The sequence below is a fragment of the Cariama cristata genome, unplaced genomic scaffold (genome assembly GCF_000690535.1).
Source record: "Cariama cristata isolate BGI_N322 unplaced genomic scaffold, ASM69053v1 scaffold19029, whole genome shotgun sequence".
NCBI lineage: Eukaryota > Metazoa > Chordata > Aves > Cariamiformes > Cariamidae > Cariama > Cariama cristata.
In genome coordinates this window covers 1-22,329 of record NW_009636565.1, presented here as the reverse complement: position 1 = coordinate 22,329, position 22,329 = coordinate 1, and the positions used below count along the sequence as shown (strand labels likewise).

Here is a 22,329-nt window from a genome sequence, read left to right as displayed (position 1 = left end):
GCCTTTTTTTAAAAGAGGGGCTGAAAAAAGAAAAAAAAAAAAAAAAAAAAAAAAAATTTTTCATCTGACACAAGTTAAGGGTGAAAACGATCCACTTCCAGGTTCATTCAAAACTTTTACCTCTCTAAACACGCTACTTGGGAGGAAAAAACCCAATGTTTAATACTGCTATTATTTTAAAAACATCTGCTAAGAACCGTAGTGTAGAAGCTTTCGAAATCCATCAGATACCCAACTACAATTTTTTTCAACTGCTTTTGAAACCAATAACCTTGGTACCAAAAGCTTCATGAGACAACATAGCTATTGCCCTTACGACAGCTGTCTCTTCTTTTACATTACAAAAAAAACAAAATAAAACACCAACCTCCCCCTCCCCCCCCAAGTCAAGCAGAGGCAGAAGGGGAAAAAGAAGGATCAACTAAAGATAACACAATAGCATTGTAGATTTCAATGAATCTTTAAGACTTTTTTTGCTTGATCGTCCGTATTGTAGACTCAAAATAATCAATATATTGAGAAAAATATCCAGTAATTAAGATTATATTGGCCAAATAAGACCCTCGGAGCATCTCCAGGGTACACACTCTGCCACCTTTGCAAACCTGCTCTTTAAAGAATGCATGGCAACTAGTAACAGATTCCGCAAGGCAGTAATATAAACAAATGAAGTTTTTCAGATGAAAAAGCAGAAGAATCAGGAATATAGTTACAATACACTTCATTTATGCCTTCATAGTCATCCTAACAATGACAATGCCTCTTATCACTTCCCTACCTCCACGTACACTTTTTCAGAGAGTGTTTCTCTTGAAAGCTTTGACCATCAGGTTTTTTATTCCAACTGCTCCAGACATTAAAACAAACAAAAAAATCTAAAGGCACAAAGCAGCTAAGAAAAGCCACCACAACCAAAAAGAGCTTCTCTTAGTCATTTGGGATAGATAGGTGAGCATGGATAAATGATTATTTATACATAATCCAATGGAAGCAAAGAAATCTGTTCATCAGCCCCCTGCCCCCAAAACAAAAAAAGCAACCAGAAGATAAAGCAACCAGAAGATAGCTTTCAAAACTAGAACATTTATATTTACTAGTTTTTTTTTTTTTCTTTTTTCTTTTTTAAACAGTAATGTTCTCAAATACAGTGAAAAACTACTGAAGAGATCCTCTGGATGTATCTTTACATTTTCTCAAAGCATTAAGTATCCACAAACACTTAAGACACAACATAATTAAAACTCTACACCTGTTATGTGTAGATACCCCTTCCCTGGTAATTCTGAGTCAATAGTCTGATGCAATAGTCATTGTGATGGTGCTTACAAAACACTACTTAAAAGATACTCAACTGTTTTGGTGAGAAAGTACAGAAGACTAAGAATAAGCCTGTAATTCAGCACTCAATGTTATTTCTCTTCTACAATGCTTAGCTTCTAATGTTTTGAATCTGTACAAAATGCATATTCCCCCCACCCCAGAAAAGCTCACATTTTGTTCAATATGGGAACAAATTCCTTTCTGCTACTGTGAAAAGAAAACCCTTCACGGCACACTCAAAAGACCTTTTCAGTTTAGATTTTAAAAAGGTAATCTGATGTAATGAAAATTGTTTGAAAACATCTGGACTAAAATGAAATCCAGCAAGGAGCAATGGATAGGCTATTTTCAGCCTTGGGACATTTTGTTTCTTGCTTAAAAGCCTACATTTGTAGTGCTGACATCTCTGTACAATGCTCACTTCTGTTAGTACTGTCCAGACAATTATAAAAATGATTTATCAAAAACCCAGTCACCAGAACAATTTGGTACTTTAAAATTCCTTCTAGTCCAGTATCACCGATTACAGCAATCATTTTTTGAAGCAAGTCATTCAAACAACAAAACATACAGGAAAGACTGACATGGTTCCTAAGATCTGCTAGGAGACAAAAGTGGGGTAAAGCCTTATTGGAACATAAAAATCTCCCAAGGTATGCATGTACTTAACACTAGCATGTGTTCTTAAACAGTGTGTTCTTTTTCAAATGAGTGAAAATCCAGAGCTCAACCATAATCCAACTACACTATACTAGAGGCATCATCTTCAGCTTTTGCATTTATAGGTTTTTTTTTTATAAAAATGGAAATAATGTTAAAAAAAGGAAGTATATTTTCCAAAATTTCTTAAGGTTATTAAATTAAGGTTATTAAGGTTAAAACGACACACACACTTAAAGGTTGTGTGGTTCCGTGGCTGTTTGAAATTTTCCAATTGAAGTAGAGTATTTAATTGACAAGACAGTTCTTAATTTCATTCAAACAAGCTCAGTCATCTCAAAATGCAACCAATTCTTCTTAGAGAGGAAGCAGACATTCTGCCAATATTTGCATATCTGATTTTTCTGCTCAGTTCTCAAACATTTAATATGCTCCATCTTAACTCAATTACTCGCATCTGACATTTTCTGAAAGTACAGAGTTCAGGCCAAATGTGCTAGCACTCTACGTAGCAACATACATTCAAATGAGAAACCACAAAATGACAAAAAAGAACGCACTAAGCACATTCTGCAGATATTATCCCAGGTTCTACTAGGTTTATGCCACAATTCAATAACACACATTTGTTGGGCTTTTCAGTGAAATATAAGAGTTTCCTTCTATTTATTTTAATTATTCCTAAGTCCAAAGCATTGACTAACAGAAATAAGACTCATTGTAATAAGCTTCACTACTCCTCACTTTAAGAATATTTTCCTATATTATGGAATCTGCGCAGAACACCTGCATTAGAATAAAGTGCTATCTTAGAAAGCATGTGCACATATCCATATGAATATTGCTAGGCCAAAATTCAAATAGTAAGGATTTTTGCAAATGAAAAATAATTTCTAGTACAATTATTACCTTCAATTTTTCAAGAAAAGAAAACCAGGCTTTTGAAGAGCAAAACATCTGCAATATGGATGTGTGATATTTATGGAAAATAGAAAATTTTGTATTTATAAATGAATTTATTTAGATATGTATCTTCCATATTATACATTAATAAGTATGTATTTGTAAGTGACACCTACGGAAAATTTGAAAAAGGTATTAAGTGAGGTTCTGGAAATTTACAGGTAGACACCTTGCACGTAAAAGTAGACAGTAATTAAGCCTCACATCCTGACTGTTCCGGTCTTCTAAAAGGACCTACCATCCAGAAGTAGGATTGTCATGCAAGTTTTACTGGAAAGAAGCAGGGAGAAATGGGACTCCTTTTCTAATCCTGTTTCAAAACTAATTACACCTGTAATTGCAAGACAAATATTTTTAATAGCCCATATTCTATATCATGTAAGAGCATAACTAAAGGGTGAAGAAAAATAGCAATATATTCCTTCAGCTTGACAACTGACCTTGTTTTCTTGCTAGATAGCTTTTTATGAGATTTTAGGATAAGCTGAGATTTGTTCCATAAAAAAAACCCAAACTGCTAACAGCCAGTTTTGAGGCTAAAACCAGTGAACTCATGCTTGACTGGAAAAGGAGAAAAAGGAGCACAGATAAAGTGGTCTGGTACATTCTTCCTTTTCCTTCATGCTGAAAGTTCTTCTCTGCAATTAAGTACATACTGGAGAAGAGACTGGTCTTTTTAAAGCACTATCATGTTTCTCTCAATCTCATAGAAAAATCCAAATGTAAAGGTTGCACAGTTTCTTTCATAATACAAAAGGATTTCCTGAATGCTGAATTTATATGGGAATCAACAGCAAATACGCAGATCTTCGTCATTAAATAGATTGATTGGCTTCAAATAGCTTTCCCAGAAGACAAAAAGACTGTAAGACATCCATAAACAGGCATTGCAGACAAGCACATGCTTTTTCCTACACTAAAAGCCAAATCTAACAGTTGGAAATTGAGTATTATACAGTGGAGAACAAGAGAGTGTCTTCGTAAAGATACCAATAGCATATCCCTTTTAAGTCTTCCTACTTGCATTAAGTAAGCACCAAGTGTTTAAAGTTCTGCAGAGAGCCTGGGAAAAAAAAAAAATTAAAAGGCACTTAGAGTTCCTTCAAGCGAGTGACATTTTAAATGTCAATTACCTTTATTATTTTGTCCTCCTAGAAGAGGCTAGTGTATGGATCCCCATGCCTTTCTGTCAGCAATGTCTCCATCGGTACTACGCCACAATGGGGTCCACGTGACAAGGCCACTTCTGCCTCTCAACTTCAACCCAGCAAAGTCATAAGAATGTAAAAAAGGACAAAAGTTCATGCAAGCCCATCAAGAAAAGATGCCTAGAAAAGTCTAACAGCAAGAAAAGCAAGCAATCAGCAGCATTTCCACACAACGCTCTTTACTTGCAGCAATCAGTTCCAGAAATTTCCAGAGTCCACCACAGTATCTGTAGATGTCAATGGAATCTTCCTACCAGCAATTTCTCCAAATCCCTTCAAAATCCGATCTAAAGCCATAGCATCCTCTACATCCCCCGACAAGCAGTTCCACAACCTTTTATTTGTTATCTAAGTAATTACTTTTGTCTCGTTTTGAAACCCTTACTGCCTAGGAACACTCATCTGCTGTCCCTTAACTGTTGTACTAGAACAATGAAGAGTCATTTCCTCTTCACCCTCTCTTACATTCATTTTGGACACCACTTATACCCATTCCTCACTTCTCTCTTAACTAAGATGAAAAGATGAAACAGTCCTAGCTCATTTAGACATTCCTCATAGGCAAACTATAATACACCTTTACACCATTCCTGACTCCTCTCATTGTACCTTCTCCATTTCATTGACACAAACTTCCCATCCAGATGATCAAGCTCAAAGAGTCCAGACAAACCTAAAAATATTTATGGATACAATGTGAACATCTGCAAGATGTATTGTGATCCGTTTTCCAGATGACGCACAGAAGCTTAGAGACAATCGCTGTCTATGCCCCACAAATTTACCTAAGGTCCAATCTTCAGTCTATGCTTCTTAAGAGATCAAACTTTGGTCTAAACTATTTGCAATTTCCAATACATGAGTAATCACCAGAGATGACAGTTTGTCTTTTAATGACATCCCTAAATACTGGATTTAATCCTTTTCAGCACTGAATAGCATACAGACATTAATTTACAAAGTAACTTTTTAAATACAAATATTTGGGGAATCTAAATGCTAATAGTCCTGCATAGGTAACATGAGTCCCTCTCTTCTTGCATACACAAAAAAGCAGTAAGAGTACCTAAAAATCAGATGACCAGATCTGATTATTTTCTTTTACTGAAGCACGTCAGGAAAGCCTAACTTAGACAACTTGCAAGTAATAATTGGAAAGCATATGAGCATTATTCCTTTGTTTTGTGATGCTAAAATTATGCAAATGCTGTAGTTGTTCTCCAGGTTTCAAAGGAGTTTAGCAGAAGACTGAAATTAAACCACGTGACAATAAAAGTGCCCATTGTTGTTTCACTGCCTGCAGAGTTCCTTTTTGTCACTTCAAGCATCTGGCTTTCTTACATATTTTTTCAGTAGATTTGTTATTAACTTAAGTATTGCTGCTAAAGCTCAAAAGTTTTAGATGGGACCAAATAACTCAGCTTGAGCTCAGGTTACAGCTCTACTATAAAGGACAAAAACAAGTTGTGAGGCTGCTCCCTGACTGGTTCACCTCAAAAGAGCTCAGACTTTAATGGCAACAGATGTTCTATATCATGAAGGTTCCTGAAGCTTCACAACATAAATCCTGCCGACTCAAGTTCTTGTACACTATGCAACTAAAACTGAATTTAAAAGAAGGATCACCTTTAAAGAAAGTTATGCACTGCTTATACAATGTTGTATAATTTTCAGATTTAAACACTCCTCTGCTCCTGAAAGTGCAGGACAGATGCAAGCAATGAGAGGAAGAGCTCATGAAACAACTTTAACAAGAATTATGCTTAAGCTCTAAGAGACTTCAAAGCAATACAATAAAAACTAAACATGTCCAGAACAAGCAGGCCCAATCTAAAGCAGTAGACCGTGTGACTGTCTTAAATGATAAAGCCCTACTTTTCTCTTTAACCAAAGTTGCTGTTGATGGAGATTAGTCTAAGACATGGGCCTAGAATGACCTCACTAGACTTTTCATTTCACCCACTCGGGAAAAAGCAAAATAATTTGGTCTTGCCTGGAAGTGGAAGGGCAAATCTACAAGAAAGAAAAATAAGAACTACTACAGTATGCAGCACTGCGGATCAAAAGCATGTAATAAATTCCCAACCTATCATCATTCACGTAAATAAAGCTCATCTACAACACATTGCAGGTCTCAAGACAGCTCCATCCACAATGGTTTCCTCACATTTCCTTTTCTGCTTGTTGTTTACTTTTTCCTGTCTGGCTTCTAGGTAAGTTCCGGGAAAACAGATGAAAAGATGACTTCCAAGTGACAAGAATTTTGCAAGTAAGAAGAAAAATATTAGCACTAATAATTTTCATCCAGTAAGTAATAACTTGAATAAATCCTAAGCCTGTTTGCCAATATTAACAAACAGATGGCAAAACAAATCAATATAACAGTGTCAAAATTCCACAGAGGACAACAAAACTGTCAGACACCTGAAGTAAATAAGCTACTGAGAGCTTTACGTACATTACTGATGGGCACTATGAACTTTTTAAAAGAAACAAAAAACCCCAAGCTCCCAAATTTACTTCACGTACAAACAGGAATTTCAGTTCCACATATTAACTGGCATCCAAATGAATCTTTTGAAAATACTGCGAGGGCTCCCTCTTCTGACAATGCTTTGGACAAACTGTAAAACTGGTCAGCCTGTACATGTCAGAGTATGTTGTTTTGGAAAAAACTCCTGGCTCACATACATGATACTTATTTCCCATTAGTTAGGAAAGCTGAAAGTTTTAATCCTAAGAAAAATAAACTTAAGTCCAAGAAACTCATAATTATCCTTATTACAAGGACATTGATTTGAATCTTACAAGTAGGATTTAAAAATAATGCATATTTTGACTGTGTAATTTGGAAGGAAACTACTTAAATAGGAAACACAATGTAAGACTTACATGAAAGCATTTAATAGATTAATAGATAAGGTGAGCTGCGTCCAGAATCGGAAGATAAAGCAACAAATGGTACTTTATAAAATTTATAAAATATAGACCTATTGAAGCAGCGTCTGCATACAGTGGCCTTAAATGAATCACTAAAACAGACCCCATCAGATTTGTGGACCCTTCTAAATCAGACCACAGAGTTCTTGGTTAAGAATGTATTGGAATTCAATAGTGCCCAAGAATATAGATAGATATTTGAGGATCATAGACTCTGTTTTAATCTTTTTCTTTCAATATATGTTTGTGACTCACTCTCCCTCTGTTGAGCTGCTGCCCCTCCCTTTGGGCTCATTACTGAAGCCAGCTTTCCTTTCAACCAACCCTCTCAACTTCTGCTGAGCAAACATCACCTGAAACAGTTCCCCTGCTCCCTCAAAACCCTAAGATAAACAATAAAATACACAAGCCAATGGTAAGCCCTTAATCATTAACTCCCAAACAAAGTCATTTCAAAAGCTACACTTCCCTATAGCTAGTATATAATAACTTTTATTATATTAGGATCTCAACTTCTGAGGATCTCAATTTTTCACTCAATAGCTGCTCACTTAAGCAGACTACAAACAGTCTGTGAAAGCAGATGTCTTGTAATTTACAGAACCTGAAGAGTTCACACATCCCTTAATAACAGAAAAGATTTAAATATCTCTCTGCAAGATGTATTCCCTCTGCATGTTCTGTTCATTATCCAATATAGTCAACAAACTAAGCCAGGGTAAGATTTTCCTCCTGTTGTCTACATGGAGCCACTGTCTTATAGTGCTTCAATGTTCCTTATTTAATATACCGCTGCACACTCCTCACCGTGGTCTAAAAATCCATGTTTTGAAACAGCTCTCCTCTCTTCATCTGGGAACCTCACAAGTAAATCATTATTCCCAGGTGACAGAAATTGCCTTTTCACCCTCAGTGAAAGATTGATGCCCGATACATAGTTTATTTCCCTATTGTTCCTCTCTTCTCTGGAGACAGCTGATATTACTTACTCTCCCTGGCTGATGATCTCTGAATCTAATCATCCACAGTTTCCAAACTCCCAGATGCACGATATGAACACGTCAAGGCAAGTTCAGTTGTGTCTGTAGCAATACGATGCAAATCTGGTACATTTCCGAGTCAGATTTCTAAATAAATAGATTGCCTGGACTTTAAAACATTCTAATAGTTTAAATACGTGCTCTTTAGTAACACAAGATTGAACCCTTGAACAGGCCAAGTTAATTTCGGTTAGTACAAGAGTCAAGAGGAGCAAAGAAGCCAAATGTCCATAGCCTCTACCATCCAGCCATGACAGCCAGAAAAAACAGAGACCCCACAGATGAGAGAAGGAACCACTAGATTGGCAAGATGGGCAAACACAGTAGCTCTCATGGCAGGCAAATATGATACCACCGGCATTTTTATAGGTCCTTTCTGTCAGTAATAACAACACTGTGTTGCATGGAAACCAAAACTCATCCCTATACGCAACGGAAACAGGCAATAGAAAGAACAGTTCCTCTGATCACATGAATTAAGCAGACATCTATTTTAAACATACATAACTAACAAAATTAACTTCAAATCAAATTTAGTTTCCACTGAACCTTAATACAGCCTAGCAAGCCCCTCCCAAAACACGAAGCACACATGTTTTTAAACCACTTCTGAGTTAGTGGAAGAAAAATACAACAATTTCTATTTCATCTCTAATCTCCCACACTGCTTTAATTAGCATAGTTTCTGAACGTCAGTCAGGATGTACATTAACAATAGTCCAACTTGCATTTGCCATCTGCTATATATTTTTCTTTTCCATTGTCTTCCAGGAAGGCAACATGAAGTCATAAAATCACCCCAATCTTTCAAAGGCTCTACTGTTTAAATTCATCATCTCAGCATATAGCAAAATTTTACTGCTAGACCAGCAAAGCAGTCTATACAAACACCACTGTAATATAACATTAAAGTTGTTTAAAAACGGAAAAAAAGAGTAACACTTTTTAAAAACAGAAACCATTACACTGGAAATATTAATACAATTTATTAATAAATCTGGTTACCATAAAACAGAGCAAAGGCATTTCTCACCTTATCTTCAGTAACCTTAGTTGTTACTGAGGCACCCAAATTGCCTGTTCAAGATTTAAAATGAATCCAGTTTATAAAGTATAATTATCATTTCAACTGAAGTTACCAGCCAAGTAACTGTCCACATAGATAATGACTGCAAAACCTTTACTCTTGAAAAGGGAAATAAAGCCAAAAGCATTGAGACTTATAGACAAAGTAGTCACTTACATTTTACTTCTCTCCCTATCTTAAATCAACTTGGTTTACCTTCTCACAGAAGTCGGTAAGAGCAGTGAAGTCCCATTTCTTGCAATAGGCAACGTTGTATCTCAATATAGCCTCCTAGTGAAAGAGCACAACAAAACAAAGCTTAGGGATACTTATTAACAGAAGAAAAAGGATGTCATGAAATTTCCTTTTTGAAGGAACATTACCATCTAGTGGCTAAAACCTGTAACAGAGCCTACCAAAAATCCATAACACTGTATTAATATGGTGCAACTCCCTGATACTGAATCCTGTATTTTAGGTTTAGCATTGAATAAGCTTTAGTCTACAGGTCTTTCCTCCTAGCACAAAACAAGATAAGGCATGCTGAATCTGCCTACAACTTACAACACAAACATTCCACACCCCATTCTTGCTGTCTTTAAAAATAACAAAAAGTGTCCCTCAGCAGTATAGCAGAAGTTTACCAGTTTACGAACTTAAAGAATCAGAACCACAACAAAATTAAATAGGTCCTTTACAACAACAATCACCTTTAAAAAATTCTCAATAAAAAATACCAAATAAAATAGTATTAACCACGAAAGTCTTATTAGTTGCCAGGGAAGCACTATTTAATCATTTGAAGTTTTTCTGTAGGTTTTGCATCTTCCCCCTTCCCTGCTTTTCAGGTATAACCTAAATTACATTATTCTTCACAAAAAACGTAATAGCAATTCTAAGCTGCTCCAAATCACAACTCAAACGCCAATGAGAACTACAAGAGTTATCAACAGAACATTAGTCTCCAAAACATACAGATTTTTGTCAGCAGTTTGAATTGTTGTCATTTTAGTGGGGTATACTGGTGTGAACAGTTACTGTTTCAAACGTTTTCACCTGTGCATTGCACTACCGTCTGGTTAGAGAAAAAGCCTACACACTACATTTACCACAAACTAGATACCACTGGACAAACACAGTTCTGTGTAGACTTATAAAAGACAATTCATGTTAATAATACCTAATAAATTCAGTGGTAACACTTAAGACTCATTAATTAAGACCCTTAATTCATTAGGGAATCCCTTGATGAGCATAGATTTTTTTAAAACTTATTTTTATAAGTGATTAAACAACTAGGACTGAGCCAGAATCACCAACAGTACACAGAGAGCCTGAATGTATTTATATGTATATAGACTTGATTTCAAATTGACAAGCTTACCTTCAAATCATGCGAGCAAGTAAATTTGTTAAGTAATGCAGTTTGGATTAGTTCCCATCGACTTCCAGCACTTCTATCTCCATTCTTTAAAACAAAAGCCCAAAACAAAGTCAGATCAAGTTATTCAAAACAGAAAGACATATTTACTAATAATTGTCTTCCTTGCCACTTTTTTTTTTTCAACAGCTTGCTTTATTTGTGAAGTTCTTTTAAAATAAATCACGTTTTGAGTAACTGTTCAGTACTTCTGCAACTCCTAGTCCACTGCATTTTACTTCCTTAAGAGTTCCTTTTTAACTGAAGCATTCACAAAATTCATAAAGAGCTCTTTTCCACGTATGCAGTACTCTTCCTCATGCCATCTTAAGAAGGAAAGATAATGTTCAGTACATTCCTTGTGAAGGAAGTGAATTTTGCAGACAAAACATGACCACAGTTTACAAAATCTGCAACTCAAAAATATAAACTGAACAAACTTTGTAAAAACATAATATTAAGAACAATAAGGGCACAGATTATAAAAGCATATTGCTGTGGCTGACTCTTGCACCAACCCAAATTTAAGACATCCATGGTACTTTCCCTCAACAGAAAGTCTCATTGCAAGCTATGACATTTCTTATAGGACTACCACAAGGGCAGAGACAACTCATCTTGCTCAACTGGCAACAAAGATCTTATGAACACTTTACCCCTGAAACATCAATGAAATTCATTGTGTATTGTATCTGTAAAACTGATAAATTAAAAGACAGAGAGTACTTCCTAGAGGCTATAAAAATTCTCCGTTCCAGATTCAAGTATCAATAACCATTATACAGTCTTCACTACAGTGCATACTTGCTTATTTTATTCACCACAGTCTAAAATATTTCAGTGGATATGTTTAAGCAAGTCTTGAGCAGTGACAAGAAATACGAGATCAACAAACCACGCAGGGCCAACTCTAATCTCTTCGCCAGTGTTTTAGCGGAACAGCAGACAGATACACCTCAAGCTATCAGCAGTACCTGACAGAATATTATAATCAGAATGTGGTTACAAATTCATTCACATCTACTGGCATCCCAAATTAAGTATATAAATATACAACTTATATGGAGTATAAGCTTATACTTCATATAAGTACAGAAATATATATACCATTAAATCAATGGCTAGGTAAAACAATTAGTAGGAAAACAAAACAAAACAAAATTCTGCTCTGCCTGAAGCATCACAACCCAGAATCCACCTTTTCAGACCAGGTATGTTCATCTATTTGATTTTCCAATTCCATACACACCATTTGCTAACTGAACAAATGCAGTAAACTGAACACTCATCTATATGTAAACAAACTTATTTGATCATGCAACAGTAAATACTTTATCTTACCTCATCCTCTACAGGGTATAAGTTTTGTTCTGAGCAGGGCATTTTAACATGTTTGTTGTCCCACAAATCTTTGTAGTGAGTTGGAAAAGGTTTAGGCACCTCTCCTTCCCTCAGGAGATCTACCTGCAACACAGAAGGGGGTAAAAAGCTCAGACTCTACTTTCAAGTTTTTAAATGGAAGAAAGAAAAAGTAAGCAAAAACACAGTTGAAAAAAACTCTCATCTACAGCCACCCTTTTTGGAAAGGGGAAAGCTACAAACCAACAGTTATTCAGTTAGAATAAAATCCACCTGTTACTCTGTTACTCTTATGTCATACTTGGTGAAAAGACCACCACCTTATTATTTGAACTCTTGAAACACACTGAAATAAGGGTAATACACACAATTACTTTATGTCCAATTATCAGCTAAATACATCTTCATTTATTAATTTAAGTATCTACATAGTTTCATTCAAATATTTTGAAAATGTGGTTTCAAATCTAACCATAGTCATGTGCAGAAATAACATTTTTTAATCTAACACTGAAGAGGATGAGAAATTATTATAGATATAGCAATATTTCAAGTTTACTACACAGAATATGAGAAACGTAACCACAAATAACGTGATGTTCTTAAAGACTTAATTTGCTGTACAGCCTTCTGGCAGCACTGATTCTCTCAGAACTTGCATTTAAACTTAATGTACTTCACTTTTGTTTGTGATTTATCCATGACCCTACAGGTTTGTGGTCATAGGTTTTACTTCAACAATAATTTGACTGCATACTACTCCAAAGGATTAAAGGCAAATATAACAGATCTGATTTAAAATGCTGGGTTAAAATTGCTAGAAACTCCTCTTTATTCTTTGTTTTTTTCATATCTTGAATATCTTGAGTCTTTTGTATATCTTGAACCCAAACCAGAATCATATTAAAATGAAAATACAACATGAAAATGTTGAAGTACAAATTTTACTTGCAGACATATTTAAATTCCCACAGTTTACAACTTGGACAAGGAAGTACAAACACACCCCTATGCAAAAGAAAAATACTTGTCCCTAACAAACTACAGGCAGCAAAACCATAATTACATTTCTTCTGGTTATTAATATCCTAGTTCTGTGCATCAGAAAAGTAAATTTTCAGGAAAATCAGTTGCCCCAGTCTGCTCACAAGGAACAGCAAAGAAAGATTTCCATAACCTGCTAATATTGTAAGACTAATATTTGGCATTCCATATTATTGAACAATTCAGTAAGAAATTTGATTTCAGGTAATATAGTGAATTATCATACTCTGACGGTTACTGTGTGATTGGCTGAGGGTCGCAGATGAGGAAGACGGGCCCCGCACATAGGCATTCTTCTCATCTCTTCAATTGGTGTCCCAAACCACTTCTTATTAGCTGGAAGAGGAGGTGGCATATATTTAGGAATCTTCCTTCCAGGCCTCTGGGGTTTGAATTCACATTTTTCTTTTCTGCTGTTAAAATAAAATACATTGCAACATTTTATTTCCACTGAAAAACATGACAGGCAAATACACAAACTTCCACTCTAGGGTTATGTTTATAACAGAGTCAGTTTCTTTGCTAGCCTTTGCTCTGACCCCAAGCCAAAGCTTTATCTGGGGACCCCCCCAAACAATCTCCTCCTCCCCAACACACACAAGTACGTGATGTCTACCAAAACATCTATACAGGCTTACAAAAACCTTCACAGAACTGCAATACATTAGCAAGGCAGGGTTCTCCTCTGCAGAGTCATGCTCTTTCCCAACAGGATCTGTTTATCCCAGGACAGGATACAGACTCCTTGGTCTGCATTTGTCAGGGTACCCTCTACAGCCCCTTCTCAACTGTTAGAAAGCAAACACATGTGCATGCACAGATGCACATATTCCTCCTTCAAACTAAAAAAAACCAAAAACATCACCCCAAACACAAACTTCTTAACCACCCTTTCTCACTAGGGTTGTATTTTTCATGCCAGCTATACAATACTTGCAACGGAAGTAGAAATTTAAAAGCAATCCAAAAAACACTTGCGAAATTCAAATATATGCATGAGCAGATGAACTAATCCTCTTTAACAACCAAAGGTGCTTCCATGGATCTGAGATGTTTTGGGGAAGAAAAACCCCAACCTGCTGTATGTTTGATGTAACACACCAGATATTTCTCACACAAGAGAAAGTTCTCAGAGTAGAATGCAAAACAAGTTCAAAGCCTAGACTTTGAGGTACTGTTTAGACCTCTAAAATCTCCTTAGCAAACTTACTCCACCCTTGGATAAAGTTGTCCAACCTGTTCACTGTGTCTATGCATATGCCAGTATCTTCAGGCGCAGACAATGCCTCCAACCTGGCTGATCGCACGCAAACGGCGTACGCACATCAGCGTGCCACTGGGTACAGGCCTCCTGTGCTCATCTAAGAGCCAAAGGATAACTCCAACATAGCATTACTGAGGACTGAAACGCGTTTGATACACTATTGCTTTTTTCTCCGCAAGTTAAGATCTGAGCCACTCTATTATCTGCTGTAGACTTGGTCTAACAAAAACCACGAGGAAAGCTTTAAGATTTTCTAATTGCCCTCTTAAGCACCATAGGCAGTACCACTATTGTGCCCGGCACTGAAGTTTATAACCTTCACATCATCTTGTTTAGGCCCCAAAAAGAAAAGGGGAAAAAAAAATCTCTCTACAGCCTCATACTCTACCTCACTAACTATTCTGTAAAGCACTGCTAGGATTCCCATCTATCCACACAGCAAAAAACTTATGCACAAGTTTCCCTTCTCATGCATGGATTTAGTGTAACACACGATGCTCTAGCACCGACAAATGCAAGCCTCAACTTCTGCTGCTTTGCTACAACAGCGGTTTGTTTAAATTACTGAAAAAGAGTACACCCTAAACCCATCATTTGAAACTTTACGACCCCCTTTTCCACACTTTCTTTAGCAAATTCTTCATCACCCATTTTTCCTAAGAACTACCTTTTTTTGTTTTCCAAATTCACTCTCAGCTTACTAATCTCTTAAGATTTCTCAAATGCAAGCTCCTGCTGATAGCTAGCCACCCTCCATCATCCTCTTCATTTCCTTGAAAGGTATGGTTTCTGCTGCTCCTCACATCCAGGAAGGACCTCCCAGTAAAGATGTGCAAAACTACTTTCTTGTCCTACTTTAAGGAATTGAGACTACCGAGATAATTGCTTATTACACCAACACACACAGTCCTCTTGTTTCTGCTTACTACTTTGCTGTTTATTCACTTTCTCAGCTCCTACTGAAATCGAAGCTCTTCAGAGCAGAGATTACCCTTTTGTCCTTACACAACACCTAGCATGTGGAGTCCTGGGTCAATCAGGACTTCTATTTCCATTGCTGTAGTGTGTAATCATCAGTCCTTCTCTCTCTCAAACTATGAGTAAAGTAAAAAAAAACCCTGAAAACCACTGACACACATCTCTCCAACTGCTTTCAAAAGTGAAATTTTTCATGTCTGTTTCAATCAAAGCATCAGTACCACTGACGCTTCAACAAAATAGATTCAGTACTTTTGACAGATGAAACTAAAAGAACCAAGGAAACAGAAGTTTCCTCGAGTATTCCGAATTAAATAATGAATGCTAGAGCTATACTCCATAAAGCAGTCCTGTACCACCATTCATTTTCAAGCATTAAAAATCCCATGGTCTTAGGAAATCAACTTCCTACAGTGTCTTTAATTCCCAATTTTAACAGATCTCCAATGATTTAAAAAACCTGCACTGGACAAACATACCCTTTAAAATAAACCCACAAGTAGTCTCATTAAAAATAAGTTACTTCAAGCTTACAGCAAAGTTGTCTTTGTGTCTTAATATACATTTTGCAAAACTCTATACAATCCAGCCTCCAAAGTGCTATCGCCAAAAAGGAAATTTTTGAGTGTGAAAAAACAGATGAAGAGGTAGATAGAACACTACCTTTTCTCCTCAACTTTAGGTATCCTCATGAAGTGAGAGGTGATTTTGGAGTCTCTCTTCACAACCTGCTTTGCACCTTTGCATTCTGATGAAGGAGCAGGAAAGATCCCAGGTGACTTTGTATGCAGACTGTCCTCTTTAACAGAATTATCTATTTCCTCAAAGCTTTCACCGCCCTTGGTAGAAAAACGTGACTTTCTTGACTCCAGTTCAGCATCCCCATATTGAATTCTAAAAGATTTGTTTATGGATTTAGACATATTAATCTCCTCTCGCTCATCAAGAAAAGGACTCGTTTCTTCATCAGCCTCTGACCCATGACAGCTATTTTTAGAATTATCTACATCCATCGGTGACTCCGGTTCACTTTCTTTCTCAAAAGCAGGCGAATCCCCTGAACTACTCTGACATTTGCTCCGTTTCCCAGGACCTCCATGATCAGATATACAAGCATCACAACCAGCATCTGAAAGAGGACTTTCTGGAACTATATCCCCTTCTTCTTGTTGACCCATTAAACAGACAGAATTGCAACTCTTTAGCTTCTGTGAATTGCATGAAGCCACTTGTCCATCTGTCTCACTGTCTTTTGAAGAAAGTTTTGTATTTCCCATTTTCAAAGACCGGTCTGATGATAATTTCCTCTGAGTCCAATTGTCACTGCTTTCTTCACAGCCTCTCTGAGCCTGCTTGCCTGTTTTGTGCATCTGATCAATGTTGGCGTTTTTAAAGAGGTCTCCAGACTGCATCCCCTTCACAGGCTCTGTGTCTAAGACTGGATCTTTGTCCTCAGCCTCCCAGTTATACATGCTGCCTGTTTGAGGCAAATTTGCATGCTTTGCACCAACTTCCACAGATACTTTTGAGTAATTTTGCTGACAAATATTCTCCAGCTTTTTCACATCATGTTCGCAAAAGTTCTCTTTTTTAATGGAAGTCATCTTGGGATTTGCTTCGGTATTGTTATTAATTTTGCTGTGTAAGCTGTGGAAGAGAAGTAAGGGAATTTAATGTCTTACCTCCAAATGAAATTTCTGTACACAGATTTTTTAAACATACAATAAAAACTACAAAATTCTACCCATTATACTGTGTAAGCGAGTGCTACCAGGATCAACAAGTTTTACTGCACCGGGGAATATAGCTCAGCAACAACCTATTTCCATTTAAAGGCTCCAAAGGATGATGAATCATTTACTTCCCTTAGAAATCTATTCCAGTGATTCATTATCCTTATTTTCAAATCTAAACCGTATTAAGCTATTATTTAGTTATCTTCTCCAGGTGAAAAAAGTTAGAAGTCATGATAAAGTCCTTGTTAACTTTCATTTTAATCGGTTAAATACAGTGAGCAAGGAAATAAATGGTTTTATAGTCATTCCCTCAGAGCTACAAATTCATCTTTCAGAAGAGCAGGACACAGTAGTCCACAGTCTCAAAAACATCCTATTACTTCCTTATTTTCAAAAGCATCTCATGAGTCCTCAAAAAAAAAAAATCACAATACAAAGGCATAAAATATATTTAGAAGTGATAAGAAAATTAAGACACATTAAATAATTTATTATTTTTTAAGAGAAAAATAACCTAGTTTGTCCTGTGCTGTCTTACACAAGAATAGAAAGAAATGTGTCCTAACAGTTACATAGGGAAATGAAGCGAGTTTTGTATGAGTAGATGAAACTTTTCAAGACGGACAGTCATTCCACACTTGTATAGTAATTTTTGTGTCAGTGTATTGATAAAGAAAAATATTTAGACATCATATGAATATTAAAAAACCTGACTAGTCATGGTGAATATACCACTCTGAACAACACCTTCTCCTGAATATATTGTTACAACATTTTATATAACCAATGTGAACTAAGCATACTAAACTCTATACGTCTGGTTATTGCCCAGTTTCCCATCTATACCAAATAGAAAAATATGCAATTATCACACAACCCTAAATTCAGCAACTGAACATCTCAATAGATTCCTGAAGGCATTAATTCTCTCCATGAACGATAACGGATCCTCTTTAAAAGAGCATTCTGAATAAAGAAATAGCATTCACACCTCTATCACTACAGAACAAAAAGAAAAAAAAAATAAAGGGGCTTGGAGCAAGAGATGATAGCTTGGAACTTCAGCCCTAGGAAGATTATTTAAAAAATAAAAGTATTTTAGAGGGGTTTACATTATGATAACTTAACCCCTCATCTATGCATTTGTTCCTGCATTGAAAATTTTGATGAACAAAAATGAAAGTTACTGCTACTATCTCAATAAATCTTTAAAGGTATTGACAACATCTGTTGTCAACTTAAGATGAGAAATCAAATCTAACACACAGCGTTCAAATTCAAATAAATTAAAATTGTGATGTTAACTGCAACAGAAAGGAACATGAAGTGTTTACACGACTAATCTGCTGCTTTAAACTGAGCAGGCTGTAACCTGTCAGCAGGGCTGAAGGAGGGCATATAAAAGCCATACTCTAAAGGGAATCTTAAAAAAAAATTATATATATATTCATTCCCTCCTTAAGCATCCTCTTAACATCTTTGCTTTACTGCAGTCTGTGAACCTCTAGTTGAGCCCTGTGTACTTCTGTATTAATCATTATCACAAGTTCACCTAGCTATTTTAGTACTGCTATGGATTTCAATTTCTATTTATTAACAAACATAAATGAAAAATAAACCAGCATATTTACAATTGCAATTCTAGAAAAATAATATCTGATATTCCTCTGCACCAGATATATAAACTCTTAGGAGTTTAATTTTAATGCTGCCTTGCACACATCGCTCCTGACAGACTACACTAGCAGAAAATATCAAACTTTACCTGGTATCATTCGGCAGCAAAACTTTCACATCTTTCAGAAAATAACCTGAATGTACATTTGAGCACCTGTAAATTCTGGTCCAAATTAAATCAAGTTGCACATGCTTATACTACAATCACAGCCCAATGAGATGAGTCAAAACAGACTTTTGTCTGTAAATTAACAACAGAACTGCAAGTTGAATGCAGGACCATAAGACAAAATCTGTAACTGTTATTGCTCTACAGCGAACTCGATCTAGTGGCTGGTTGCCACTGGAAGCAGCAGTCCCACTTTGCCTTCTCTTGCTGCAGGTTCCCAGCTTTTTCTTTGCAGAAGCAGGAGTAGATACTCACCTAAACAGCAAGGTGCTTCAGGAAGCTGTCAGCAAAGAAGTTTGGTTTTGCGGGGGTTAGAGGGGAGGGTGGAGAACTAGTTAGCTTTTTGTAGTGAAAGTCTGCCAGTTAGTTATACTCAAGAGGATGTGCCAAGGTAAGGAAAGCAGGAGAAACGGGGTTGCCTTTTTTTCAGTAGCTAGCCGTACTGGCAACCTGCACTTTGAGTTCCCCACAGGCCCACGCAAAGACCACAACTTTTGATATGTATGCTGTACATTTTACCTTTTAGACTCAGTTGTCTTGGGTCCTTTATTCTCCAACCAAGTGGTAATTGTCCGTTGTTTACAAACTGAAAAACCACAGTTGACTACATTATTACATGAAACATGATAAAACTGCAACATGATTCCATATGAATAAGAACTTGTACTGGATGAAGACAAAAACCTCAATTAAATCCTCATTATCATTTCTACTATAGGGGGCATCCAAACACTAACACTATTAAAACTACACGTGATGCAATATTTAACTTGTATCAGTCAGCAGCTGTAGCTTCTGTAATAATCTTCATAAATGCCAGGTTTGGTATGTGGTGGTTTGGGTTTTTTTCATTCAACTTTTTTTTTTAATATGGTTAAAAACATACAGTGAATCTCTAGATTTAAAAAACAAACCAACCAACCAACACACCCACCCTTGAACTTTGCAGCTCTCATTATCACCTTTAATCACCACCACAGTGAGCCCTGAAAGACTTCTGCTGAATTTTGGAACGAAGAGGCAATATGACATAGCTTAAAACAAACAAACACACACTTAACAAACACACATCTTAGAATACTCAGCTGAGAACCTTATTTGTATGAAGCACACTGTGAAGCATGAGGCTTATAAAGATTGTATACGCTGGTGACAAGTGCTGAGAAAAGGACTTTTTCTTTTCCCCTCCATCCATAAACAATTTGTAAAGTCTATCAATGCTTACTTCTCTAAACAGCAACAAAATGTGAAGGACAATTTTTTTCAGATTTGCTACCACCAACACAGCTCCAGTCAGTGTGATCAGTCTTATCTCTGTGATGTTGCAGTTCAGACAACCTTTCAATAGAACAGCAGCGCATGAACTAATTATGTCGAGACTTGCAGGGGTAATAGGGAGAAAAAACCTCAAAGCAGTTATTTCACAACGGGAAAGTAATCTTCATTAATATAGTAGGGTTTTTTTAGTTTTGGTTTGTTGTTGCTATGTAAAGGTAATTCTGAAAATTTGGCAACTAGCTTCAGTTCCCTTTCTTTCTATTTGCCAAGAGAAGTTACCTACCTGCCGCTGCTGACCGTGCAAGGTTTTTACTCACTGCTTTCAACGAGGTAAGTAAAATTTTTAGTTCCCCTATTGCAACAGTAGTTTTGCAGAACTTAAAAACCAGTACAGCAGATCTGGCTATTCTGATTAATAGTCACTATGGAAAGACTCAGCATTTTACTGCAAAGGGACATTGTGTAACTTGTAGCATAGGTAGCTTAGGCCATAGGTAACTTAAGAGACATTGTTTCATAAACGCCTTCCCTAACATTGGGAGGCCTTGAACACTTTTCCACAGCTGATTATCAAATATCCTCAACGAAAGTACAGAATTTCTAGAATTAAAAAGCAATCTCTAGAAAATGTTTACATCATTTTAACTTCTTCTGAAACAGCACAAACAACAGTGCAAAATTGCCACCATGTGACTAGGTCACCAGGGAGTAACACCACGCTGTTTGCAGATTACAGGCACAAGGATACCTGTGCCATACTCAGTCATTCAATTTTTCAACAAACGCTCAGCTTCACCCCACTCAGACAAAAAAACCAGCTTAATAGATTTTATGAACTCAAATATTTTTGTTTCTAAAGAGTTACTAAAACTGAAGTCTATTAGTCATTCTGTTTACCAAATTTCACCTTCTTATATTTGAAGTGTTAACACAAATTGCCTACAGGAAAGGGGAAAGAAGCAGCCAGAAAAAAAATAATCTAGAAGGGACATGTTAAAACATGGGACAAATAAACCTCTTCAAAGGCAGCTGACTACCTCTTGAGGCATAAAGTTGCACTGAGAAAGGAATACTTGTTCATTAGCATAATAAACTGAAATGATAGCAGCAGGACAGAATGAAGTGGCTTTGGTCTGAACTTTAACATCTGACTAGCCACTTAAGCCCTATAACCAACCTTACACACATCATTTTTTCTGTAATACTACTACTATCTCCTTTTGCTACAGATAAGGTGGCAAAAACATAAGAGGCAACAGAAAGACAACGTATGCTTATGTTCAGTGTAAACAATAAAACCAGATTTTGGTGTAATTTTTTTAAAGTGGTCTCTAAATTTCTATTCAAGATTCCCCAAATCATTCCCAAAAAACCAAACCATCCCTCAAAATCCACCACTGAGGAAAACAACTGAATTTTTAGAAGATTCTTATTTATCACTCTGTAGGAGTGCATACATGTAACTTCAAATTATTATCTACTCAAAGTTGCCTCTTAGTTACTGGTTACTGAGGTTTAGCTAACGAACCGAAGACCATAGCAAATCTGTTTGGCTTTTTTTCCCTTCCCTGCATTCCTTTCTATTCCTGAAATAGGTACGTTATTGTGCATTAAAATTTTATTTTGACCGCGTTAGCTTCAAATAAAAATAACTTAAGGAAGCCACGTGGGAACTTTTTCTACACGGCTTTGTTACACAGCAGGAGAGCCCCTCAGGGCCAGCAGCACTCCAGGCCTGCGGCCACTTGCCCATGTGGGTTCCTGTCATTACCCTTAGCCCTCCCCGCCGTGACAGCCTGGCACAACACCCCGCTGAACGGCGTTTCTCTTGCAGCAAGTGTTTGTCCTCTCGTAGACCAAACTCGCTACCTTTAGCAGCTCACACCTCACTTGGATGGCTGCACTGTTACTGCAAGTTTATAAAGAATCCGGCACAAAGCCAGGATAACGATCCTGTACTCAAAGCCGTCTCCAAAGGGCAGCAACGCGCACTGCCCCACGCCACCAGGCTCGGGCACACGGGACACGCCGGCCCCGGGAAGCTAAGCTAAAGACGATTCAAGCCCGGCACTGAAGGCCAGCTCCGGAGCGGCTACGTGCACCGGCACAAGCGGCCTCTCGCCATTTAACGCTGCCCTCCCTTCAGCGTAGCACGCAAACAGCAGCACAGCAGGGACGCAGTAAGCAGCAGAGAGGGACACCGCAAC

At 36.9% G+C, this 22,329-nt stretch overlaps 1 protein-coding gene across 1 annotated transcript in view; it reads right to left on the bottom strand.

The window, feature by feature from the left end:
• The window catches only part of PARG (poly (ADP-ribose) glycohydrolase), a 65,777-nt gene extending 46,355 nt beyond the window's left edge, over positions 1–19,422 (bottom strand). Inside the window, exons 1-6 of the mRNA XM_009707964.1 lie at positions 19,364–19,422; positions 15,926–16,909; positions 13,247–13,430; positions 11,959–12,081; positions 10,582–10,665; positions 9,414–9,488 (exon numbers count right to left, since the gene is read on the bottom strand). Coding sequence (XP_009706266.1) covers positions 9,414–9,488; positions 10,582–10,665; positions 11,959–12,081; positions 13,247–13,430; positions 15,926–16,866 — 1,407 coding nt within the window. The 5' untranslated portion in view covers positions 16,867–16,909; positions 19,364–19,422. The remainder of the gene's footprint in view (positions 1–9,413; positions 9,489–10,581; positions 10,666–11,958; positions 12,082–13,246; positions 13,431–15,925; positions 16,910–19,363) is intronic.
• Positions 19,423–22,329: the final 2,907 nt, after the last annotated feature.